This window comes from Microcaecilia unicolor, chromosome 11 (assembly GCF_901765095.1).
Source record: "Microcaecilia unicolor chromosome 11, aMicUni1.1, whole genome shotgun sequence".
NCBI lineage: Eukaryota > Metazoa > Chordata > Amphibia > Gymnophiona > Siphonopidae > Microcaecilia > Microcaecilia unicolor.
This window is the reverse complement of record NC_044041.1, coordinates 192,507,939-192,535,048: the sequence shown is the minus strand read 5'-3', so window position 1 is coordinate 192,535,048 and position 27,110 is coordinate 192,507,939. Positions and strand designations below refer to the sequence as shown.

The following is a 27,110-nucleotide window of genomic DNA, read 5'->3' as shown; positions in this document are numbered from 1 at the left end:
GCAGGCTCAATGCGGCTTACATGGGGCAATGGAGGGTTAAGTGACTTGCCCAGAGTCCCACTAGAAACATTCCATATAGAAGTCAGCCCTTGCAGATCACCAATGTGGCCGCGCAGGCTTCTGCTTCTGTGAGTCTGACGTCCTGCACAGACTCACAGAAACAGAAGCCTGCGCAGCCTTCTACATGGAATGTTGCTAGTGGAATAGCAACATTCCATGTAGAATCTCCATTAGTAGCAACATTCCATGTAGAATCTCCAATAGTATCTATTTTATTTTTGTTACATTTGTACCCTGCGCTTTCCCACTCATGGCAGGCTCAATGCGGCTTACATGGGGCAATGGAGGGTTAAGTGACTTGCCCAGAGTCCCACTAGAAACATTCCATATAGAAGTCAGCCCTTGCAGATCACCAATGTGGCCGCGCAGGCTTCTGCTTCTGTGAGTCTGACGTCCTGCACGTACGTGCAGGATGTCAGACTCACAGAAATAGAAGCCTACGCAGCCTTCTACATGGAATGTTGCTAGAGGAATAGCAACATTCCATGTAGAATCTCCAGTAGTATCTATTTTATTTTTGTTACATTTGTACCCCGCGCTTTCCCACTCATGGCAGGCTCAATGCGGCTTACATGGGGCAATGGAGGGTTAAGTGACTTGCTCAGAGTCACAAGGAAGAGAAGATATGATTGACACATTTAAATACTTCTGTGGTGTAAATGCACGGAATACAGGCCTCTTTCAATTGAAAGGAAGTTCTGGCATGAGGGATCATTGACTGAAACTGAAAGAGAATAGATACAGAAGTAATTAAAGGAAATATTTCTTTGGTGGCTGAGGTGCTGAACAGCCTCCCAATGGAGATGGCAGACAGCACAGCCACTGAGCAACACTAGGCACTTGCCTAGGGCAGCAGCTTCTGGGGAGGCAGCAAAGAACCCCTTCTGTCAAAGCAAAACAGCAGATCCTCAGACCACACTGACTCAAAGAACCAACAATGCATACTTCTGCTTATATGAAAGATGGTCAGTTTTCAAACAGCCAATTTTCTCTGTTTTTCGTAATGATTAGTCCTGTCCCCAAGCCCCCAGCAGCACTCGCCTGACTTTTAGCCCTGACTCACCACCTTAAAATCATCAGATATCTCTGTCACCAAACCCTGCTTTTGTTCGGTGCACTGCCTTGCAAGATGCTGTCTCTTTATCAGTGCTTACTCCTGCTACCAGTAGTGTAATGGCTCTTTAAGCCCCTAACCTGTCAACACAGTCACATGCTCAATCAGTTGATACATTGTTTCTCAGTCTCAATTTTAAGCCAATGGAAACTCCCTCCCAGTTTAATTTATCTTGCTTACAGAGGAGGAGTGGTTTTCTCCTATTGGCTCTTAGGATTGTCTATCAGGGTTAGCTCTTTCTATTAAGGTGGTGCTGGCTTCTTTACAATAGTAGAACAACAGTGACAGGGTGGAGGAGGAAGAGAATTTGCACGATGGGGGCGCGCAGTCTCCCCTGGGCTCTGCTGGCTTTTCTATGCAGCTGTCTTGCAAGTGAGTAAAAGGACTGAAGCTTTCTCGATCTTGGTGTAGGAACTGTCCGCGGAGAAATGCTTTTACTGCACCAGGCTCTTGCACTCATCCATCGTGACTTTCTTATTATATACGTGTTTCTTCCTTACACAGATTCTAATTTCATTCACTGCCCTTCATGCAGAAGCCGGCACGTGTTTGCAGACGAGTGTGTGTGATGGTGTGCACGTGTGTCTCTTGATTAACATTGGAACAGAACTGCTCCTCTTTGCAAACATGATACAGTTGTGCTTACCCCCCCCCCACCCCCCATGAGTGCTGAGCCAGGGTTCATAAAATATTTGCCTCTCGGTTTTGCTGAGCAAGATAATGAATTCGAGGTACTAGACAGGGTGGGCTGCACTGCAGTCCTGGTCAGTCTGCTTCCCTAGTTCCAGACGTCTTTCCTGTTGACGTGCTGCAAGAGTCTCCCCCGCCTCTGTACGCTAGTTTGTTATTCAGACAAGAGTGACAGAAGTCCATCCCAGTTTGCTCTTCGTTAATTTGCTGCCATCATAGGTGGCTAAGTACTGTACCTGTTTCTTAGGGCTGAAGCATTTTTATCGAGCCACCTACCCCGTGTTTCTTCGATCCCTCACCCTTGCTTCTATATGGCTGCCCTTCATAAGCCCTGGTGTACTGTTGGTAGTATCCAGATTTGTTTAATACTTAACACATGTTATTAAAGACTGAATTTTCTGTGCTTAGTGACCTGGATACACCCTTTAATAATTGGACAGTGTGCCCAACCTTTCAAGGCCAAGGCACAGCTAAAATCTCCTATCCTGAGATAATATTTAACCATCTCTCAGACCGCATGTGCGACTTTTTTTAAATCAGTCACCATACTTTCTAACTCTTCTTACTCTTTTACCTATCTATATTTTCCATATTTGCTTTACCCTTCACTATCAATTAAAATGTTCTATTACGTATTGTGTTGACATTTGTAAGTAGTATACTATATAAGCATATTTTAAAAGCACTTAGCCTTCCAAAGTTCCATAGGTTTCTATGGAACTTTGGAAGGCTAAGTGCTTTGATATGCCATACTTAGGCATATTTTCAAAGCACTTAGCCTCCCAAAGTTCCATAGAAACCTATGGAACTTAGCCTCCCGGTGCTTTGAAAATATGCCTCATTGTATTGTTGTTTGAATATTTCTACTGCTGTAATTACCTATTGCTCATGTTTGATCTATTCTTACTGTACACCGCCTTAAGTGAATTCCTTCAAAAAGGCAGTAAATAAATCCTAATAAATAAAATACTTCATCGAAGCAGTCAGTGTGGGCGGACACAAAACCAGCATAGGGAAGTGCTGTGGGGGTTCAGGAATGGGACGAGGAGGAATAACTGTGTGCAGTGTGTCTACTACACATAGCAGGGATCAGCTGTGTGTGCCCTAGACACTGTCTGTTAATTCCCACATTCTGGAGGCTCATGCAGTTTCTAGGAAGGAGAGAGGTATGTGTGATTACACCTGTGCGCAGAGAGAAAGGAGCTCCTGCATGTTTAGGAGCAGCAGCTAATGTGTCATGTTCTTGCAGGGTGGTCTGGACCTGAGAATCAGGCAGTAGTATACCTGATGAGGTCTGAAGTTATACTGGTTAGAGAATACTGTGTTAATCTTCTAGTTCTAATACCTGTATGTTTCTTTATTGTGCAGGGTTGGAAGCCATTCCTGACTTGATGCTTCCTGACTTCAAGGATGTGTATCATGTCTCAGGTAAGCAATAATAATGGAGGGTGGTGGGGAATCAGTTTATGTTTAAATCTTTTTTATTAATAGTAACAAAGCTTGTACAAATATACAAGGTATCCAACCAATACAAACTGATGGTGCTATAACTCAGATCGTCATACAAATTTTTCATTTTATCCCCCCTACTTCCCCTCTTCCCCTTGACCATCTCTCCTCTTAATTGTGTTAATCTTTTTATTATTGAATAAAGGAACATTGTAATACAAAAACGTAATGTGTGGCTTTTTAGTCCTTTAAACCTTCTTTCACTTTCCCTCTACCTCCCATCCCTCCCTTCTTCCTTACCCAAGTCCCAAATCCTCCCCCCCCCCCTTTCCTTGGGAAAAAAAAAAAAAAAAAAAAAAAAACTTCTGCGTCTAGCCATGTGTCCATTAAAAGTTCAATATTCTACTTCTAGCTTGGGAGGTCATTGTATCAAGGAATGGGCTCCAGATGTTCTGAAATTGTCGTCCTGCCTGGGCTTTAAAGTCTGTCACTGCCATCCTTTCCATTCGCATTAATGCGATCATGCGGGCTCTCCACTGAGAACTGGTGGGGTAATGTCTGGTAATCCACTCAGATAAAATCACCTGTTTAGCCACTATGATAGACTTGGTCACAAAGGCTGTTAATCCTGCTGGGATGGGATGGACTAATATCAAATGTCCCAATAGTAAGCCTGGATCATACTTCCATCCTGATAACCACATTCCGGAGACACATTGTATTATATCCTTCCAAAATTGGCGTATACCTCTGCAGGACCACAACATATGCCCCAAAGTAGCCCCCGGCTCTTGACACTTAGGGCACTCTCCCCAAGGAGAGAGTCCCATGTGAAATGCCCTTCGGGGGGATATATACAACCTTAACGCCACCTTGTATTGTGTCTCCCAATGCGATACCATCATTGTCTGTTTTCGCATTGCAAGTATATGTGATTTGAGCTGGGACAAGGTAAGGTTCATTGGTATATCTTGTTGCCACATGAGTAATAGCTTCTTGTAATCCAACTCTTCTGCCGTATCACGGATATGTCTATGGTGGAACCTAAGAGGCACCCCCTGCTGTGCTGTCAGTGAGAAAGCCGAGGCCAATTCCTCTTGGACATCCCCAGCCAGGTCCTCCCATGATAAGGATTGTATATAATGTCTTAACTGGAAGTAGTGGAACCTGTCTGAGGGAAGCATTGCAAACTCAGTTTTTAAGACTTGAAAGGATTTTGTCTTACCCTCTGGAGTGATTGCCTGCGTCAGATATTCCAGCCCATTCCGTTTCCAGCGGGCAAAAACTGGATAGAGGAGCCCTGGTTCGAAGGCAGGATTTCCACAGATCGGCAGATATGGAGTGGTTTTAGCTGAAAACCTATGTAGTTTACAGATCCATTTCCACACCGCCTTCGCGGATCCCATTATTCCAGATTTCTGCAGTATATATGGGGGTGGAGGTCCTCCAGTATGTAGATAATTACTAAAATGTAGGCCAGGAAACAATTGTAATTCCATTGATGTATTGGTATAGTCTTGCGTGCCTCTAAACCAGTCGTTCAAATGACGCATTCCACTGGCAATAGTCAAAAATTTTACATTTAATAGACCCAGTCCACCGTACTCTGTAGGAACACATATTGTGGAGAAAGGGAGGCGTGGTTTCTTCCCCTTCCATAAAAAGGATTGTACTATTTTTGTCAGTTTTTGCTCATCCCTCTTTGTTAGGTGGAGTGGTAATGTTTGAAAAGTGTATAGCCATTTGGGAGCGATAACCATGTTAAACAGAGCTATTCTCCCCATCAGGGAGAGTGGCAATACAGTCCAAGCAAGCAATTGTTTGTTTGTGTCCTGCATCAATCGCTGTACATTTTGTTCATAAAGGGTGGTCAAGTTCATAGGGATATTCACCCCCAGGTATTTTATGGAGGTTTGTGCCCATTGCAAGGGAAATGTCCCTTTCCATCCTGTTCGCACCTCTGGGGATGTTGGCAGTGCCACTGATTTGTGCAAGTTTAAACTGAAACCTGAATAGCCCCCATAATCTTCTATTGTCTGGATTAGTGGTCCCAGTGTGTCAGTGGGCTCTCTCAAGACCACTAGCAAGTCATCTGCATATGCTAAAATTTTTATGTCCTGGCCTGCCAATGTGACCCCCCGGATATCTGAGGCTGAAGAGACTTTTCTTATCAGAGGTTCCAGGGATATCAAGAATAGCAAAGGCGACAGGGGGCAACCCTGTCTTGTACCTCGGTGAATCTGGAATTCAGGTTCTTTAACACCATTTACCACCACCCCTGCTCTCGGTCCGCTATATAGCGCCTGTATTGCTTGCATAAACCAGCCCTCTATGCCCATCTCTGATAATGTTGAGAACATGAAGTCCCATCCTACTTTATCAAAGGCCTTCTCTGCGTCTAAGCTCAAAATCAGTGTGGGCCTTCGGATCTGTTGGCTTGCTGCTAGGGCCATCAGGATTTTTCGTACATTGTGTACCGATTGGCGACCTCTTACAAAGCCCACCTGCTCCTCCCCTATCAGTGATGGCAGGCATTGTGCCAGTCTTTCTGCCAACATTTTTGCTAATATTTTGGTGTCAACGTTGAGCAGTGATATCGGCCTATAAGATTCCACCTTATCCAGAGGTTTCCCTGGCTTCGGTATCAGTGTAATCAATGCCGAGTTGGCATATCTTGGGAAATTTTTTTTTGTCCACTACTTTCTGATAGTAATCTAACAACGCTGCTAAAGCTTCTCCCGGTAACAGTTTAAAATATTCCCCGGATAATCCATCTGGACCAGGAGCTGACCATAATTTTAATGTTTTGATCACCCCTAGTAATTCTTGCATTGTTAATGGATTATTTAGACCTTCCACCTGTTCTACAGTTAATCTTGGAAGCCCCATCTTTTTCAAGTAAGTTCTTGTCGCCTGTTCTGTTGAGGGTGGTCCCGCCTGATATAATGCAGTAAAGTATTTTGTAAACGCCTGCCCTATGTCTCTGTTATCAGTGAGAATGTTCCCCTTAGGGTCTTTAATTGCTGTTATCGTCCTTGGGACTCCTGCGTTTTTTATTAAACGTCCTAGCATTTTGCCTGTTCTGTTACCAAACTTCTGTAATTTAAATTTATAGAACAGAGCTGATTTGAGTTCTTTTTCATGCAGTAAGCTATTCAATGCAACCTGGGTGGCCTTTAAAGTTTCTAAGTTACCTACTGTAGGCTGATGTAGGTGGACTCTCTTAGCTTTTTGTAATTGTCGTTCCAACCTTAAATACCAATGGCCCTTTTTTTATTTTTAATGTGACAATATGCTATGATGGCCCCCCGTAATACTGCTTTAGAAGCGGACCAGAATAGCTCTGGTTGTGAATCTAGATGTACTTGATTATGTTCTAGGTATTGGGCCCAGGTCTTTTGTATATGGGTTCGTAAATGTTGATCTTGGTATAACTGTGCTGGAAATCTCCACCCTCTCCCCCCCCTATCATCCTTTGTGAATGCAAAGTCCACCCACACTAATGAGTGGTCTGTTATCTCCTCAGGCCCAATAGTTGCTGATTTCACTGCATAAAATAGCGAACGGGCCACCATTACATAATCAATCCGGGCAAATGTCCCGTGCGCTCTTGATCTATGTGTGTAATCTTTATCTCCCGGGTGGTGAATTCTCCATGGGTCTACCAGGTCAAGAGTCCGATTAAACCCCTGAAATTCTTTAGCTCGTGTTCCCCTGTAATGAGAAGTTAGCATATTTGAGCAGTCTTGGCGTGGGTCAATTACTGCGTTAAAGTCTCCCACAACTACTAGGTTTCCCCCTCCTTTCTGTAAACATTTCCCAGCTAGAGATTTGAAAAACGTGGCTTCATAGTTATTGGGCCCGTATAAGACCAGTAATGTAAATTCTTTCCCTGGGAGCCACACATTTAATAGAATATATTCTCCTTGGGCCCCTTTTTCTAATATGGTTGCTCTGTATGGGAGCCCCTTTCTAAACAGGACCGCAACTCCTCCTTTTCTACTCTGTGACGAGGCCGCGAATACCTCACCAACCCACAATTTTTGCAGTTTAGAATGTTCTTTATCTGTTAGGCGTGTCTCTTGCAAGCATGCTATATCTGCTTTGTGTCTTTTTAATGCTGCGAGAATCTTGGCCCTCTTGATCGGGGTGCTAATACCTCCTACATTCCATGTTATTATCCTAGTGGTCATAATTCCTGTCTTCCCTGTTCATGGCGGATGTTCTTCTAAATGTTCCCCCTATTCCACCTCTACAATGTGTATCTCCCCAGCTCCAAGATTGGGCGTTAATCCTCATAGTTGCTTTAGGGGTTAGCTCTGCCCATTCCCAATTTGCACTATATCTTCTCGTATGACACATAGCTATTCCCGTGATGTTTATGATTGTCATTCTTATTCCCCCCCCGAGACCCTCCCTCCCTCCCTTCCTCCCCCCCCTTACTACCATCCCTTCAGCCATCTTTCCAGGCACTAACCCGGAATTTAGCAAGAGATCACCTGGGTTACTGAGAGCTTCCCACCCCTTTTATGTGGAAATTGTACTTACTGCCACTATAATGTTCTATTCCTCGCTCCCCCGATGTTACTGATATGTTCTCACTCTTTCTTTATTATGCCTTGTTCTGTTAAACTGGATCTCGCTTTTTCAGGGGACTGGAAAGTTTCCCATCGTCCTTGATTTAGTATTTTTAGAGATGCAGGATATTGGAGAATAAAACGCATTTGTTTTGGGCCAGCAATGAGCATATAGGGTGATATTTCCGTCGTTGTTCCTGGACTCCCGCTGAATAATCTTGGAACATTAACACTGGCCGTCCGTCGTGTTTTAGTTCCCCTCTGCGTATCTTGAATCCATTTAAGATTTCTATTTTTTGACGGTAGTTCAGCAGGCGCATTATTATCACCCGTGGTCTAGTTTGATTTTCTCTGGGGCGTCCCACGCGGTGTGCCCGTTCTATGATTAGTGGACCCATAGAATCTGACAAGGCCAGCTCTTTCGCCAGCCACGTGGCTAGCCACTCCGACAGGTTTTTATCTGGGATGTTCTCAGAGAGGCCTACAATCCGAAGATTGTTCCTTCGTGAGCGATTCTCAAGGTCCTCGAGCTTTTCCATGTGTTCTTGGAGTTGTTGCTTAACGTCTCGGAGGTCTGTATTATAGCCGTGAGAATCGTCTTCGAGAGCCGAGACACGAGTTTCAAGATCTTCCGTGCGGGTCTCTAGTCCTTCTAGTTTTGTATGGATTGCGTCCAACTTTTGATCCATCGCGTCCCACCTCGGCTGCCAGGCCTTCGCCACTGCCAACGTGATTTGTTCTAATTGAGAGCTTGTAAAAATTTGATCTACCTGTTCTGGGGCCGCCGCCATCTTGGAATCGGGGGTAAGCGTTTTGGTCTTTTATCTTTTTTCCCCGCACGTAGTGCCATTCCAGCTGGGGATTTAGTAACAAATCTGTCCATGCAAGATTGTAAGACCACCCGATCAGTTTTTCAATCAATTGCGGCGCTGGTTATTATTAGATGGGGCGGGAGCTCTCGAGCCGAGGCGAAACACGACCGCTCAGCTCATCGCACCACGTGATCTCGTCGTGGGGAATCAGTTTAATGTATGTATTCATTGGCGCCGACTCTGTGGGTGCTGTGGTTGCTTGAGCACCCCCAATATTTCCCTGCCGGAACCGGAAGTTCCCCAGGACCCAGCCCGCTGCCCGACCTCTTCTCCCACTCCCACAACAGTCCTTCGCCTGCCCCTCGCCTTCCTTCATGCCGCCTATAACTTAAGTCATCTTACCGGGGTCCCGGCGGCAGCAGTAGTGAAAGGCGACCACGAGCAGGCTCGGCGAGTTGGTGCTAAGTTCAGCCTGCCTTCCCTTCTTGTTGCTCTCAGCTTTGCCTCTGGTCCTGCCCTTGCAGAAACAGGAAATGAGGGCGGGACCAGAGGCAAAGCTGAGAGCAACAAGAAGGGAAGGCAGGCTGAACTTAGCACCAACTCGCCGAGCCTGCTTGTGGTCGCCTTTCACTATTGCTGCCGCCTGGACCCCGGTAAGATGACTTTTGGGCGGCATGCAGGAAGGCGAGGGGCAGGCGAAGGACTGTTGTGGGAGTGGGAGAAGAGGTCGGGCTGGAACTCGAGTCGGAGGGAGAGAGGGAGGGGGTCTGGAACTCAAGGGAGGGAGGGAGGGATTGGGGTCTGGAACTCTGAGGAGACGGGGGGGCGAGAGGGGGGGAGAAATGCACCACCTGTAAAAAAAAAATTAAGCACCCCCAATCATTTTGAAAAGTTGGCTCCTATGTATGTATTTAGATATAAGAATTGCCATATTGAGTCAAACCAAAGGTCCAAGTCACAAGTACCTAGCAGAATCCCAAGAAATAGCAAGATTCTGTGCTACCGACCTCAGGTCTACCTTAACAACAGTTTAACTACAGGAATTTGTCTAAACCCTTTTGATTTTTTTAAATAACCCTCATAACATTAGCTTCTTTTACCACATCCTCTGGTAATGAGTTCAACAACTTTGTGTCGAGTGACAAAAATATCTTCTATTAGTTTTAAAAATATGACTTTCTAACGTCATTGCATGCCTCCTAGTCTTTGTACTTTTTGAGAGAGGGATCAGTCTATTCATGTTTACTTACAGTCCACTCAAGAGTGAGTAGACCTGTGTCATATCTCCCCTAAGCTTAAGAGCCCAAACCTCTTTAGCCTTTCCTCCCAGAAGAGTCGTTCCATCCCCTTAATCATTTTGGTCCCCTTTCTCTGTAGCTATTTTAATTTTGCTATACCTCTTCTTTTTTTTTTTTTTTACCTGCAGCAATCAGAATTGCACGCAACAGGGGCGTATCTGCGTGGGGCCACAGGGGCCTGGGCCCCCGCAGATTTTGCCCCGGACCCCCCTACCGCTGTTAACCCTCCCTTCCTCGCCTACCGCCGTCACCTACCCCGAGGTCCGCTTCCTCCGGCTTTTTAAAAACCCCCCGCCAGCCCAGCCGCGATCTTTAACTTTTTCATCCTCGTCGTGCAGCGCGCTGTGCATCTTTAGTTCCAGTTGGATGGAGTCTGACGTTGCAGCACGTTGACGTTACAACGTGCTGCGACGTCAGACTCCATCCAACTGGATATAAAGATGCATGCAGCTTTCACAGCGCGCTGCACAATGAGGATGAAAAAGTTAAAGATCGCGGCTGGGCTGGCGGGGGGTTGGGGTCCCCTGCCAGCTGAAGCAATATTTTAAAAAGCTGGAGGAAGCGGACCTCGGGGTAGGTGACGGCGGTGGGGGGGGGGGGTTAACGGCGGTGGGGGGGGCTATAATGTGCCCCCTCACTCTAGCCCCTGCCCCCCCCCCTACCGCCGAACCTCAGATACGCCCCTTGCACGCAATACTCGAGGTGCCGTCTCACCTTGGAGTGATACAGAGGCATTATGATACTCTTTTATTCTCTGTTCCTTTCCTAATAATTCCTAGTCTTGTGACTAAGAATAAAACTCTTCCAACATCAACTAATACAACCAATAATTTTACAATCCAGTGAAATAACTGTTCCCACACTCCATAAAATCCCTCCCTACTCACAAATATCGACCAGCAGCATCTGCCCCCCTCATAACCAAACTCCCCCCGAAAACAATCGCTACACTACCCGCCCTCTTCTCCCCATATCCTTTTCCTTTTTGTTTAAATTTACCTCTCCAGCGAGCGGCAGCGTAGCGTTACTGAGAAGGAGGCGGCGCTCCCCCGCCACGACGTGTCTTCTTCCCTTCGCTCAGTGTCCCGCCTTCTTCTGACGTCATTTCTGACGTCAGAAGAAGGCGGAACCGAGCGAAGGGAAGAGACTGACACGTCAGGGCGGGGGAGCGCTGCCTCCTCACTAACGCTACGCTGCCACGCGCCGGAGAGGTAAATTTAAACAAAAAAAAAAAAGGACAAGGATCTGGGGAGAAGAGGGCGAGGTAAGCATGGTGCGGCGGGGCGCCCCCCCAGAGGACGGCGCCCTCCTGCCATGCTTACCTCGCTTACCGTGTCGGCACAGCCCTGATCCCTGAGGTGAGTAAATTAACGTGATTGTTTGATTATTCTATTGTATAGCTTTTCCATTGGAAATGACTGTAAAATGTGGACCTTTAAGTGTTTGGCACTGGCGGTTAGGCTTTAATAAGATCCCATGTAGTCTAACCTGCCATAGCAGGCTGCAATCTTCTGCTTACGCATGAGGTTTATGTGAGGGTTTTGAGTAGAGAGGTGCGGTATCCGTGTTAGTCCACTTTTAAAGGTAATCAATAGAAATAAAACATGGAACAGAAAATAAGATGATACCTTTTTTATTGGACATAACTTAATACATTTCTTGACTAGCTTTCGAAGGTTGCCCTTCTTCGTCAGCTCGGAAATAAGCAAACGTTGGTAGATGACAGTATATATAAGTGAAACCAGGGGCGTAGCCAGACACCCAATTTTGGGTGGGCCTGGACCCAAGATGGGTGGGCAGAAGAACTCCGCCCTGTTCCACAAGTGATTTGGTCTCTCCCTCTCTTGCCTGCATGCCATATGGTCTCTCAAACATTCCCCCCCCCCTCCTACATACCTTTTAAGTAGCAGATTTTCATTGCTCATGTTGGCCCCACAGCCTTCCCTCTGATGCAACTTCCTATTTCCACACAGGCAGGAATACATCAGAGGGAAGGCTGTGGGGCTGATGTGAACAGTACGCATCAGTCGCTTCTCGCTGTAGGTGAAGATCTGCTATTTACAAGGTATGCAAGAGGGACAGTTGTTGGGAGTTCTCAGCTGGTGGGGCTTGGGGATCCCTGCCAGCCACATCATGCTTCTGCTGCTACTGGGTGGGCCTGTGCCCACCCAGGCCCACCATTGGCTACGCCACTGAGTGAAACATCAAAGCATTCCACTGACAGGTGAGAGACAGGAAGAGGGACAGGTGAGATATGCATGGAGACAGGAGGGTGACAAAGCAGTACAATTTTCAAAGCAGTACAATTTTATGGTTTATAATGGGCTAGAAAACCCAGATCTTTAAGTCCTGTCTGGTGGGTGTCAAAATATTTAATCATTCTGACTTCAAAGATCTTTTTTTCCTCTATTGTTTTAAAGTTCCCTTTTAAGATTCTTACCATGCAGTAACTGCTACAGTGTTCTGGTTTTGTAAAGTGCTGAGGGTTTTGGAAGTGTCTAAACTTTGACCACAAGCCTTCAAAACCAGATCTTGGCAGGTGTTCTTGATCTGAATCAGCAAGAATTTGCAGGCACGAATTGCTTAACACATGACTAGTTAAACATTTTTTTATCTGTCTCTGCTTACTTGTGCCCAACAGTTTACCAAACAGTATTAAGCAATAAATATTTTAGTAAACACTTTAGCTGGATTTAGGGTGAATAACCTATGCAGCTACTGTACTAGGAATGTACTCTAATCACTGCAGTCTTGTCCTCCTGCTTTGACTGTGTCCCTAGATTTCATTGACTTAAATCAGGTCCCCAGTCTCCCCCAGTGCTTTGAAGGGCTGCAAAATCTGGCACATCTGTGGAAAGTCCCTGTTTCTCCTTTCCCACCTCCTCCAAACACTACAGGAGACCAGAGGGCTCAGTGCAAAACAAGCTTGCATTGGAGCCATGTCATGGCTAAAATCCATGTACACCACATCTAGCGCCATCTAGAGGCAGGTCGTGTCAGACAAATCTGATTGATTTCTTTGACTGGGTGGCCAAACAGTTGGATGTGGGAGGGGCCTCTAGATGTAGTCTACTTGGATTTTAGCAAAGCCTTTGCAGGGCCGCAGAGGGACTTGTCTGGGCCCAGGGCAGGGCCGCTGCTGCCGCCACCCACCTCACAGACCATCGTTGCTGCCGCCCCCTCTCCCCAGGATCGCTGCTGCAACTGAGATACCTTGGGGCTGGCGGGGATCCCGAGGCCCCCCCCCCCCCCACGAAAGAATCCAGCGCTGCTCTTCACTCCATGCCTGCCCTGCCCCTGCTTTTTTCTCTTGTCACGCATGCTCGGTTTCAAAACTGAGCATGCGCCTGAGGGGAAAAGCAGCCGCTCGGCACGGCAGTAGAGGCGAGCGAAGAGCAACGCTGGAAGGGGGCCCGGAGCTGGAGTTCTCTCTCCTGCGCCTGTTGGGACGTGATCACTCGGGGCCCATCAGGAGCAGGGGAGAGAGAGAAACCCCAGCGCCGGGCCCCCCCTTGGAGGCCGGGCCCGGGGAGATTTTCCCCCCCCCCCCCCCTTCGGCGGCCCTGAGCTTTTGACATGGTCCCGCACAGGTGACTGATAAATAAACTGAGTGCCCTCGGTATGGGACCTAAAATGACTGACTGGGTTAAAAACTGATTAATGGGAGGAGACAGAGGATAGTGGTAAATGGAGCTTGATCTGAGGAAAAGGATGTCATCAGTGGTGTACCGCAGGGTTCGGTCCTCGGGTCGGCTCTTTTTAACATCTTTGTGAGTGATATTGCAGAAGGACTGTCTGGTAAGGTTTGTCTCTTTGTGGTTGATACCAAGCTCTGTAATAGGGTGGACACCCTTGAGGATGTGGATGGCATGAGGAAGGATCTAATGAAGCTTGAAGAATGGTCCGACAATTGGCAACTAAAATGTCCTCAGATCTTGGCTCCTATTTCTGTTCCTGTACATGACTTCTGTCCCCCCCCCCCCCCCCACCTTCCCTTATCTTCATCTACTCCCTCATTTCTCCTTACCCTCCCTCCTACCCCTTCTTTCTGGAAATAATCTCAAAATAGTTGCCGTGCTGCTAAACCTGCCCCGCTTCCTCCTCTCCTATTCCTAAACGGGTTCTTGGTGATTCTTGCTGGGCTCCCATCTGATCTCCATTTATGTTTCCTGGCTGACATGCTTTTGTGGGGGGGTTGTTTTCTTCCTTTCCTTCAGGGATTCTCATTCTGCCATATGCTGAGATTGAGGAACCGTTCGAGGCCTGGTACAACCTGTCAGGTGAAGAGAGTCGCATTGAGTTCTATAAAGGTAAGCAGGACTTGGGACTCATCTCTCCTTCCCACCCCCCATCCACCACAGCCCTATAGTATTCAGCGAGTTCTAGCTTGTGTTGGCTTTATATCACATGGGAACTTAAAAAACTTGTATTACAAATGTTACACAAATCTTCTGGCTGATCTACTTGGCTTTGCTCTTTCTCTAAATGTGTTCCTTTAAGAGAAATGTATTACATGCTGACACTTCCCCAGTAATCTGCATGGTGCTTGTCTGATGTCTGTGGTAGTGAAGGTGCAAGACATAGGAGGAATAGGGGGAGGAGGATGGTATACTTCGCAGAATGAGACAGGATCCCCTCCCCGCGCTTGATTCTGGTCTTTCAAATTTTGTCTCTTACTCTGCCCCATTAGAGTTGACTCTGGTCTCCTTCTAGGGCAAGTCATCACCTTCCAGCACGGCTTTGAGAAGCCTTTTGGCATTGGTTATAAAATTACCCCAGAAACCACAGAAACAGAGGTCAATGTCAGGAAGTGTTTCCAGATCAATGGTACTGCCCAGCAACCCATCCTTCCCAGAGTGTCCTCCCCAGCTTGGAAGGTTTTAAGGTGAGACTTCTTTGGAAGAAATCTGTTCAGCTTGTCTAGGTAACGTAACTCTTTTAACTCCCCTTTTCACTCCAAAACTGGATGTCTGAATGACTTGTGGGAGGGAGGGGCAGATCTCCTGGTGTATGGTACATTTGGAAGAAACAACAGGAGTGAAAGTGAGGAGCGTTCCAAATGACCAAGGCAAACAAGGAGTAAGAGCATCCAAAAGTTTATTTGCCAAAGTAAACTGACCCAAAAGACCCTACAGGGGTCGTATTTTGGCACAATGCCTTCCTCAGGGTAAATCAGCTTTGAGAAGCCAGAGAGGACTGGTTACCACGGCATGCAGCGTATTTTGCTCCAGTATTTTCATGGTTTTCTCCATTTACATACTCTGTGAAGCTGATTTATCTGAACCGTCTTGACCCCTGAGGAAGTCATTGTGCCGACAGTTTACTTTGTCAAATAAACTAACATAGTAGATGACGGCAGAATAAGACCTGCATGGTCCACCCAGTCTGCCCAACAAGATGAACTCATGTGTATACCTTACCTTGATTTGTACCTGTCTTTTTCAGGGCACAGACCGTATAAGTCTGCCGAGCACTATCCCCTCCTCCCAACCACCAACCCCATCTTCCACCACCGGCTCTGGGACAGACCGTATAAGTCTGCCCAGCACTATCCCCGCCTCCCACCACCGGATCTGGCACAGACCGTATAAGTCTGCCCAGCACTATTCCCCGCCTCCCAAACACCAGTCCCGCCTCCCACCACCGGATCTGGCACCCAATTTCGGCTAAGCTTCTGAGGATCCATTCCTTCTGCCCAGGATTCCTTTATGTATATCTCACACATGTTTGAATTCCGTTACCGTTGTCATCTCTGCCACCTCTTACTCCTTGTTTGCCTTGGTCATTTGGAACTGTCCTCGCTTTCACCCTTGTTGTTTCTGCTTGAGGTTGTTGTGGAAATTGTAAGGACCCCCCCCCCCCCCCCCTCCTTTTTTCCTGTATAGTACATTTGATCATTTTTATCAAGGGTGTGTAACATTGATGGGGTCGATTATTCAGCACTGGTTAACCAAGTCAGAAAGGCACTGACCAGGTCTCCACAGGATAGTCAGTGGCCTATAATGGATAGTGCCGTGGTGATCAGAGAGGATATTCAGTGGCACTATCTGATTAGTGCTGGGGTGGATTCAGGGTGCGGCTCGGAATATCCAGCCACTGCTGGTATTCAACAGTGATACCTAGATAACCATCCGGTTAACTTAGGATAGCAAGATGTTGACCAGGCAGATATCCAGATACTGCCTTTAAATTTCATAATACCCAGGTAACTCCTAGCATGCCAGCACATCCCAGTCTAATTCAGCTGCCAACAGAATATTATGCCCCCCCCTCCCCATTGTTTTTTCCCCTGTGGCTCCTTCTAGTTCATTTGGAACCAATGCTGGGGATCCTTGTGACATGAACTGTCATTCACACCCTACCTAGGGACTTTCTTCTCCAATACAAAGATCCACCCAGTACCTTCCCATTTTAGTCTGATCACTGTCCCTGATCATACCCTCCTGGAGCCTAGTCTCATATGCTTTAAATTTGTCCCCAGGTGGTCTTAGTGATAGACATGACTCCTCCTTCCTCTTCCCCTCCCCAAGGAGCAGGGAAGCTGTGAATACTGCTTTCAGAGCATCTCCCAGCTGACCTGAGGGTGCAGAAAGATCTGATCTATAGACCCCCCTGTGTGAACGTTCATCGCACTTGGATTCTGTTGTGAACATGAGTATTGAAGGCAGAAGTTAAATATAACATTTGGTAAGGGATACTAGAAGTGCTGAAAAGCAATTGAGTGATAACAAATTTACAGAGAATCTGGTATTTGCCAATAGAAGTATTGTTGAGTCCAAGTCCCTGGTACACTTGGTGCTCTTTGGCATAATCTCCTTGAGTTGCTCATGAACGTCAACTTGCCTGAATACTGTAGAGCGGGACCACTTCTAAATGAGAATGGTCTGCAGCTTTGGTGCAGACTCCATTAATATGCTTGCATCCATAGGTGCCATCTCCATGGATGCTGGAGCACCATAGTCTTGAGTAATTTGAGTGTAACATCCCCATCAGTACAAAAAAAATTGGATCCTGTGCTCACATCTGGATCTAGAATGAAGACTAAAACATGTAAGTCTCCAGTATCTAAAGCAGTGTGGTGAGTTAGTCACTGACCTGCTTCTTAGTCTTGAGACCTGACTTCCTCTTCTACGCCTGACGGCTTCTAGTTTCTAGTTGCTCAGCTCTTCTTTTTAAGGAACTTAGACTGATGGCTCCTGCTTCCTTCTTCCCCTTTTTAAGTGATTAGCTCTGTAAACCTGCTTGTCACGTCCTTCGGATGGCATCAAGTTCTTGCAGACTCAGCTGGCTAAAACGAGAGACCCTTTTGCACCTTTCCGATGTGTTGCTTCTTCCCTCAAAGCAACGGGCTCTCCTTGACCTATAGACTTGGAGACCGGAGATCCTGGTAGAAGCTGATGCACTGCTACAAAGTAGCACTGCATATGCTGTACTGTATCAAGAGGTAGATAACAGGCATGGTGTTACATCAAGATTCTGCATGTAGTCAGGGCCGGTCTTAGCAAGTGCGGGGCCCTGTGCAGACCAATTTGGTGGGGCCCCATCCTAGCCCTGCCCCCACCCCAGCTCCGCCCCATTGATAAGATTATTCAATATATCACTTTTTAAGAATATATATGACAAAGTTGAAAACCAAAAAGCAGAAGAAATGCTGGCATTGAAAATGATGCAAAATATTGAAATATGTTAACCTTTGTAAAAACAAAACCTTTTATAAAAATATGTTCATCTACCGAGGTGTGAGGTGAATCACAGAATATTGGACCTAAGAGAAATCTGATCATTTCTACAGATCACCTATTAGGGAATCATATAAATATAACAAATGAGAAATATTGAAGTAAAATAAACAAAGAAAAAAAATGAATGATTGAAAAGATTCATCCGCTCTTTTTCTATTTTGAACAAAATACCAGCATACAAAAAGAATCCAGAGCCTGGACTTCTCTTAATCCTCTTAACTATTGGGCTATTCCTTCTCTCCATAAAAAAAGAAACCACCAATAAATAGCAAAAAAGCATTACGATTCATGATGAATCTTACTACTACTACTATTTAGCATTTCTATAGCGCTACAAGGCATACGCAGCGCTGCACAAACATAGAAGAAAGACAGTCCCTGCTCAAAGAGCTATGTAATAAAAGTGAGCCAAGTATAGGACAATCAAGCCATTGTGACATCACTGATGAGGTTGGCTCTTATTGGTGGCCTGAGGCATTATGACATCACAATATTAGCTCTGGTTACAAGAGACTACTACTACTACTATTTAGCATTTCTATAGCGCTACAAGGCATACGCAGCGCTGCACAAACATAGAAGAAAGACCGTCCCTGCTCAAAGAGCTTACAATCTAATAGACAAAAAATAAATAAAGTAAGCACATCAAATCAATTAATGTGAACGGGAAGGAAGAGAGGAGGGTAGGTGGAGGCGAGTGGTTGCAAGTGGTTACGAGTCAAAAGCAATGTTAAAGAGGTAGGCTTTCAGTCTAGATTTAAAGGTGGCCAAGGATGGGGCAAGACGTAGGGGCTCAGGAAGTTTATTCTTAATGCTTTTTTGCTATTTATTGGTGGTTTCCTTTTTTATGGAGTGAAGGAATAGCCCAATAGTCTTTAAAATTGTGAAGCAGTATAGAGAGGGAGGAATGAAGGGAAAGGCCTATGACAATGGAAATGAGCAGTTGGGCAACATGACGAATCTTCAGGTTCCATTTGCAAATCAACAAGACCACTTTAATTTAAAAAGGTTCGGTTCCTTATAAGAAAAAAAAGCTATCATTCCTTGCCTTAATGGCACAAACTGTAGCCCTGTCTGTTACTCCACTGCACGCACTCGCTCGCACCACAGCGATGGCTCACCTCAGACCAGGCTCCAGCTTTTCCCGCTCAGTGACTCCCGCCCTCGCGGAAACAGGAAATACCTCATCAGAAGGCGGGGCATTGAGCGTCGCTGCAACTGTCTGTCGGGGCCATCGCTGGCTCGCTGCAAATGTCGGGGTCCGGGGAGCTCAGCTGACGGCGGGCTCAGCGGGCCCAAGCAGGGGGTGGGCGCTGGTGGCAGGGGCGGAGCGGCCAAGCGGGATCATGATGCGCATTGTGGTCGTCCGAGCGGAGGTCGGAGGCAGAGTTGAGGCACGCCGCGCGGGGCCCTATGCGGCCACCTTGGTCGCCTCTGCCTAAGACCGGCCCTGCATGTAGTAGTGGGAAGATGGAAGTTGGACAATAAGGTGTCTAGTGTTGGCAGTCTCCCATGGTATGACAGCACTGTCTCTGTTCTCATACAGCTGGTGAGAAAGGAGCATTTCAGGAGAAAACCCTGCACAGTGTGGCAAAATGTTACCATCTGGGGTAAGAAGAAGAATGTGTACACCCTGTGGGTGACCAACTCCAGCCGGGGTGCAGAGCCTGTCCACTATGAAATGAGAGGTTACAACAGCCTGCTGGGGTCTCACTATGACAAGTACGAAGTAACTTACTACAGGTTCTCACGCCATGTCTGTCCCGGTGTCTTCCAACTTCCCAAAGGTAAGAATAGATGATCCCTGGCCTCCAAATCCAACCTAGAAAAGGATTCAGGGGACTTAAGTCAGCTTCTGAGGCTTCACAGATCCACCACAGAAAGGCAGCAGTGAATTTATGGGAACAATTTCGCAGATAATGTTTACTTCCTCATAAGTCATTTGGTTTTGCGCAATAGTTGCAACTGTTAGATCTGAAGGTAACGAACTAGTGGTGTAGCCTGACTTGATTTGGAGAGGGGGGGGGGGACTTTGTTTTTTTGTTTTTGTTACATTTGTACCCCACGCTTTCCCACTCATGGCAGGCTCAATGCGGCTTACATGGGGCAGTGGAGGGTTAAGTGACTTGCCCAGAGTCACAAGGAGCTGCCTGTGCCTGAAGTGGGAATCGAACTCAGTTCCTCAGTTCCCCAGGACCAGAGTCCACCAATAACCACTAGGCCACTCCTCCACTGTTGCTACTATTTGAGATTCTACATGGAATGTTGCTATTCTTCCATGTAGAAGTCGGCCCTTGCAGATCACCAATGTGGCCGCGCAGGCTTCTGCTTCTCTGAGTCTGACAGAAACAGAAGCCTGCGCAGCCTTCTACATGGAATGTTGCTAGTGGAATAGCAACATTCCATGTAGAATCTCCAATAGTAGCAACGTTCCATTTAGAATCTCCACTAGTAGCAACATTCCATGTAGAATCTCCAATAGTATCTATTTTATTTTTGTTACATTTGTACCCTGCGCTTTCCCACTCATGGCAGGCTCAATGCGGCTTACATGGGGCAATGGAGGGTTAAGTGACTTGCCCAGAGTCACAAGGAGCTGCCTGTGCCTGAAGTGGGAATCAAACTCAGTTCCCCAGGACCAAAGTCCACCACCCTAACCACTAGGCCACTCCTCCACACTTTACTTGGAAACCCCTCTGTCACTGTCTTCGCATGCAGCTGACAGTGGGGTTTCTAAGTAAAATCCGAACCAGGTGTCATGCTCATTCAGCATCCCTGTCACGGTGCCCTCAGCTCTCTTAAATGTCTTACTTTCTCTTCCTCATTCTTTTCTTCAGCTTTCCTTTCCTCCCTGTGGAGGTCTTTTACTAAAGATTAGCTTGAGTTATCTCAAGTTAATCTTTAGTAAAAGACCCCTTGTGTTCCTTGTTCATTTTTTTTCTTCCCTTCCAGGGCCCGCTGCTAGTTCTTTCCCCATCTCCAGGACCCCTCAGCCACTGTGCCGTAACAGAAAACAGTGGTAGCATCTTCCTGTGACCACCTGCTTCCTGCTAGGTCCGCTTGTCTCTGTGCAGGCCCCATAGTCTCGCAGAACCTGCTGGACCTGGCAGTGAGCTGACAGGATGTAGCAGGCAAGTGTTTCTGCTTCCCTCTTGCTGCGAGGGAGGTGAATAAAATATCCAGGAGCAGAGAGTTTAATTTAATTGTGCCTCGAGTGCTCTGAAAATAAGATCTGCATGCAACAGACTAGCGGTGACAATGCTCCAACCTCAGGTAGCCCCAATGGTCAGCTGGTAATGGGGTACTGGAGGGCCTGGGCCCCTCCAGGCTCCCCCATTTTAATTTAATTGTGCCTCTGAAAATAAGATCTACATGCAACAGACTAGCGGTGACAATGCTCCAACCTCAGGTAGCCCCAATGGTCAACTGGTAATGGGGTACTGGAGGGCCTGGGCCCCTCCAGGCCCCCCCATGGCTATAGCCCTGTAATGAACTCTGAGGAAGTTAGTAAGCGATATTTTAATAGTAGCATAAGGGCATTTCTAACAACAGGAAGCACTTTGTGATAAAAGCAAAGTAAACTGCTGGACTATGTAACTGGCAAACAGTTTATGTCTAGAACTAGGTTTTCCTTCTGTTAAAAATGTGTGATATAAAAGTATGCCCAATAGTTCTTTTGCTTATCAATCTTGTAAGATCTGGAATATTATTCCTGTCGTTATTCAAACAGTTCTAAATTATTAAAAGTTTAGGAAGGCTTTGAAGTTCTATTGTTTGATAGGTATTTAAAAAAATGTTTTATTATGTCTTTTTTTGTAAACCGCTTTGGTTCCTTGGTTGATTTAAGTGGTATACAGTGGCGTACCAAGGGGGTGGGGGCGGTCGGCCCCGGGTGCACGCCGCTGGGGGGGGAGTGCCACGCGCCTGTCAGCTCTTCGTTTTCATGCTTCCTTTGCCCCGGAACAGCAGAGGGAGCATGAAAACGAAGAGCCGGCAGGCGCACGGCACCCCCCCCCCAGCGGCGAGCACCCGGGGGGGGCGTCGCGCTGTTCCAGGGGGGGGGGGGCAGGGCGCATCAGCGATCCGCCCCGGGTGTCAGCCCCCCCTAGGAACGCCACTGGTGGTATATAAATAACGGAATAGGATGGGAAAAAAAATAAATAAAGACACAGGTACAAAAATACAATGAAATCAGTGTGTTTGCGAAGGAAATTAAAATTTTAAAGAAAAGCTTTTATTTGATTTAAATAAACTAAGTTATGACACAATGTAAGTTTGTCATAGTATTTTATTTATTTATTTAAATGTGATATTCCGCCTACACAACATAAGTTGGTCAAAGTGGTTAACAAAAAAAAAACCAAAAAATTCAAATTAAACAAAAATGTGTAAATTAACCCCCCTCCCCTTTACAAAGCCACACTATAATGCCGACACAGCCCGTTCACTTTGAATGGACTGTGTCAGCATTACCACACTGCAGCCGCTAGCACGGTTTTGTAAAGGGCGGGGGGGGGGGGGGTAAGTGTTAACACAATACATAAAACCATATGACACATGAATAAGTCTGCCCTTACAAAGGGAGAGTTGTGTAGCCTGGGTAGTCCTAGATGTTAACGAATGAGGTGTTTTTTTTTCCCCCCCTTTAAACTCCCCCCTCCCTCCCCATCACCATGATGCAAGGGTTAAAATGTGAGGGGTTTCCTGGCCCTGGAGTTGAGCATCAGATCCTGGCGAATCCCATGCACGACTATTTTGGGAGAGAGCAAGGGTCGGAACGATCCCACCAGCTCTTCCACCACTATGCTAAGAAGTATGGGAAGGAGTACGGCAAGGAAGAGGAGCTGGATCTCAGGAAGCAAACGTTTATGCACAATATGAGGTAAGGGGGAAGGGGGGTGTCTTTAGAAGTGTATCCCTGTTGAATCTAGTAAATTGATCTAAGTGAAGATAAAAGGAGATGGTTTTAAATTTAAGCTTTCTTAATTGTGGCTGATAATCTCACTGCTTTGAATTTGGTTAGAAGTCTATTCAGGAAGAGGGGTATTGGCGAGGAAGGTGATGGATGTCAATAGAGGAAAATCCATCCAGTCCAGACTTATTTTTGTTCACTGTATAAGGTATGTCCACTCCAAAAATCGAGCCAACCTACCTTATAAGCTTGCTCTGAACCACCTGGCTGATCGCACAGGAGAGGAGCTTGCAGTATTGCGAGGGCGGCAGATCAGCAAGGTCCCCAATGGTGGACTGCCATTCCCAGCGGAGCAGTTTGAAGGGGTAGACCTGCCAGACAGCATAGACTGGAGATTGTATGGTATGTATAGGTTTTGTCCATGTAGTTGCTCTTTCAGGCACTGGTTTGGCCTTTGTAAATCTGTATAGTAGTTAGTATTTGGACTCAGGCAGCAGAATAAGGTGGGCCAATGGGGCCATGGCCTGGCCAATACGTTGTCCAACACAATATAGAGTTTGGGAGTGGGACTGAAGATGGGTTTGTTTGACCTCAGCAACCAAAAAGATGTAATTATCAGGCCAAGTAGGGGCAGAGGAACAAGAAGGTATCCCTCCTCCTACCCCCCAGAAAAACAACAAAAAAAAAACCATAATATGGGCCTGTGTTATGTCCTTGTGTACTTTAAGGAGCTGCCAATAGAGGGAGCTCTGAGCATGCTGGAGTTTGTCTGCCTCTACTCCTATTGACTGGAGGAGGGTGCGATAATTGCTTTTCATCTTCCCCACCCCCATCCATAAAAACTGCTTTTTAGTAGAGATATCCTGGTATGTTCTAGCTATTAAATATTACATTTACTTATTCCTCTCCCCACTTTCTTAGGTGCAGTGACTCCAGTGAAAGACCAGGCTGTCTGTGGCTCCTGCTGGACTTTTGCCACCACTGGTGCCCTAGAAGGTGCCCTCTTCCAAAAGGTAGACACCTGCTTTATTGCATAAAAATAGCTTGAGTCCTGCTCCAATAAGAAACCATGTGAAGAAGGCCAAGACCAGATTACTCACGGGTTGGAGGGTGGGTTGAGTTGCATATGGGAATTAATGCACATCTACCCAAAGTGGGCAGACCTCAATGAGGTGGGTCATCTGGCTATGTTTACTGGATTGTTGACATAGTTGACAGTAGATCTGAGCAGAGCAGATGGTCCAGCTTGTCCTGAAGTTTGCCCTCCTCTTGGATTTGCTCCTTTAACCAGCTTTGTCCTCTTAACGTCCTTGTAGACTGGTGATCTGATCCCATTGTCACAACAAATGCTGATAGACTGCAGCTGGGGTTTTGGAAACAACGCCTGCGATGGTGGTGAAGAATGGAGGGCCTATGAGTGGATTATGAAACATGGTGGCATTTCTACTGCTGAGTCCTATGGACCATACATGGGTCAGGTAAAGCTAGAGGCATAAATTGAAGTGGGACGGGAGGCTGAATTAGTCACCTTACTTTCTAACCCTTCTTACTATCTATATGTTCCATCTTTGCTTATACCCTACACTGTCAATTAAAATGTTCTATTACATATTGTGTTGTCATTGTTAGTAGTATACTATGAGGGGCATAATCGAAAGAGAAGGCCATCTTTCGACACAAATCGGGAGATGGGCGTCCTTCTCTCAGGGTCACCCAAATCGGCATAATCGAAAGCCGATTTTGGGCGTCCTCAACTGCTTGCCGTTGCGGGGATGACCAAAGTTCACGGGGGCGTGTCGGCAGCGTAGCAAAGGCAGGACGGGGGCATAGTTAAGAGATGGGTGTCCTCGGCCAATAATGGAAAAAAGGGCATCCCTGACAAGCATTTGGCCGACTTTACTTGGTCCATTTTTTTTTTCACGACAAAGCCTCGAAAAAGGTGCCCGAACTGACCAGATGACCACTGGAGGGAATTAGAGATGACCTCCCCTTACTCCCCACCAACCCCCTCCCACCCAAAAAAAATGTAAAAACATTTTTTTCCAGCCTCTATGCCAGCCTCAAATGTCATACCCAGCTCAATCACAGCAGTATGTAGGTCCCTGGAGCAGTGCACTTCAGGCAGGCAGACCCAGGCCCATCCCCCCCCCTACCTGTTACACTTTTGGTGGTAAATGTGAGATGTATGTGCCCCCCCTTCATCCCTAAGGGCTATGGTAGTGCTGTACAGCTGTGAGGAGTGGGTTTTGGGGGCTCAGCACCAAAAGGAAAGGGAGCTATTCATCTGGGAGCAATTTGTGAAGTCCACTGCAGTGCCCCTAGGGTGCTCAGTTGGTGTCCTGGCATATGAGGGGGACCAGTGCAGTATGAATGCTGGCTCCTCCCATGACCAAATGCCTTGAATTTGGTCGTTTGTGAGATGGGCGTCCTTGGTTTCCATTATTGGCGAAAACCGAGGTCGCCGATCTCTAAGGTCGGCCATCTCAACATTTAGGTAGACCATCTCTAAGGTCGACCTAAATGTTGAGATTTGGGCGTCCCCGACCGCATTATCGAAATGAAAGATGGACGCCCATCTTGTTTTGATAATACAGGATGCCCCGCCCATTCGCGGGGATGTCCTCAGGATGGGCGCCCTTAGAGATGGTCGTCCCCGTTCGATTCTGCTGTAATTGCCTATTGCTCATGTTTGATTTATTCTTACTGTATATTGCCTTAAGTGAATTCCTTCAAAAAGGCGGTAAATAAATCCTAATAAATAAATACTCACATTTACGCCTGCCTTTTATATGGCATAAATGATTGCACCTAGATGTTGGCAAATGTGGACTTCTACTCTATTTTATAACAGAATCTGGGAACCCAGATGCCATTGTGCATTTTGGTGTCCAACTTACTCAACCTTTATAGAATTGACCCCTTAGCCACTTCCTGTGTGAAGAGTGGCCTAAATGTTCTGAACGTTACTGCCATACCTCATGACACTAGACTGATTCAAGAGAGGGAATTCTGGAGTGCAAGTTAGACTTGACTCTGTCCTGGCATGGGTCATGCTTTTCTGTGCCTCTAGGGAAAACAAAGCAGTCCTTTTAGGTTGACTTAACCTAGGCTCAGTGAGTCTTTACTAGCAAAAAAGGTGCCGGTTCTCAAATGCTAGGCTACCCTTCAGGGGTGAGGTGATGACTGATGGACCCATCCCACAATAGCCAGGCCCCTTGCAACCAGTCAAAGAATCTATGACAAGGCAGAATTGGGTGTGTAGAGCTTGAGCTCTTTCATTAAAACTTGGGGTCCATGGGCCAATTTTAGCAGAGGGTGGAAAAGGCGCCAGTACTCAGTACCCCCTCAAAAAAAGCCCTGCCTAGGCTTAACCTTTTTTTCTCTATATTCAATACCCCCAGAATGGATATTGTCATTACAACCAGTCTGAACTGACAGCCAAAGTTTCCGCTTATACAAATGTCACTTCTGGGAACATTACGGCCCTGAAAATGGCCATCTTCAAGTCGGGCCCCGTTGCAGTCAGCATTGATGCCTCCCACAAATCCTTTGCATTCTATGCCAATGGTATCTACTATGAGCCAACCTGTGGTGAGTGAGGGCTATGGGGTGGAGCTCTATGCAGGACTTCCCTGGGGTGGGTGGGTGAGGAGGGTTGGAAAATAAAGGTTCCCCTTGGCAAATATTAACATTGGCATTTTGTACAAGCATTCAAATACCGTGTTTTCACTTTTTTTTTTCTTTTTTTTTAAAGGGAACAAGACTGAAAACCTGGACCATGCTGTCCTGGCTGTGGGCTATGGAGTCCTGAATGGTGAAGACTACTGGCTGATCAAAAACTCCTGGTCCACTTACTGGGGCAACGATGGCTACGTTCTCATGTCCATGAAAGACAATAACTGCGGCGTAGCAACAGATGCAACATACCCAATCCTAGCTTGAACCAAACACCTGCCCAAGGAGGGAGAAGCAGAAAGCATGCTTGGGGTGGAAGGATCTCAGAAAGGGACATGCGCCCTGTGTTTGAATTTGCTGTACACATTGGGCTGACCTCCAATGTTGATACCACACAGTGTCCAAAACTCATAAATGCTTATGGACAGTGACAAAAGTGACTCTTAAGTCTCTGCTGTTATATTTGGACACTAGATTGGATTTTGCCCAGAACTGAATCCAATGTAGGGGCTGCTCTAGGTACTCAGCATTTTGTGGGTTGGATTTGGTAAGACACAAGCAAGACTGAAATTCTTGGATGATTCTGCTTATCTCTCAGGGCTATTTTTTTAAATGTAAGAATGTATTCATAAATGCCTTTGCAGGAAGGATGTCTAATGAGGTGACTTCGACAATAAACTGTTTAAGAAGACAGAGACAATGTGATCTAATTGGAGTGTTGAGGAAGGACAGGGCTGCAATTCATAGTAAAAATCATGTCATGCCTGGGTAACAAGCAGGA

At 46.5% G+C, this 27,110-nt stretch overlaps 1 protein-coding gene across 1 annotated transcript; it reads left to right on the top strand.

The window, feature by feature from the left end:
- The first annotated feature begins 1,439 nt into the window (after positions 1-1,439).
- LOC115479951 (digestive cysteine proteinase 2-like) lies at positions 1,440-27,020 on the top strand. Its single transcript, XM_030218295.1, is given in 12 exon segments — positions 1,440-1,546; positions 3,233-3,292; positions 14,218-14,310; positions 14,714-14,851; positions 14,854-14,885; positions 19,289-19,529; positions 22,426-22,624; positions 22,863-23,056; positions 23,576-23,667; positions 23,971-24,132; positions 26,056-26,245; positions 26,409-27,020. Coding segments are annotated over 12 exon segments (1,647 nt in total). The 5' UTR covers positions 1,440-1,488; the 3' UTR covers positions 26,597-27,020.
- Positions 27,021-27,110: the final 90 nt, after the last annotated feature.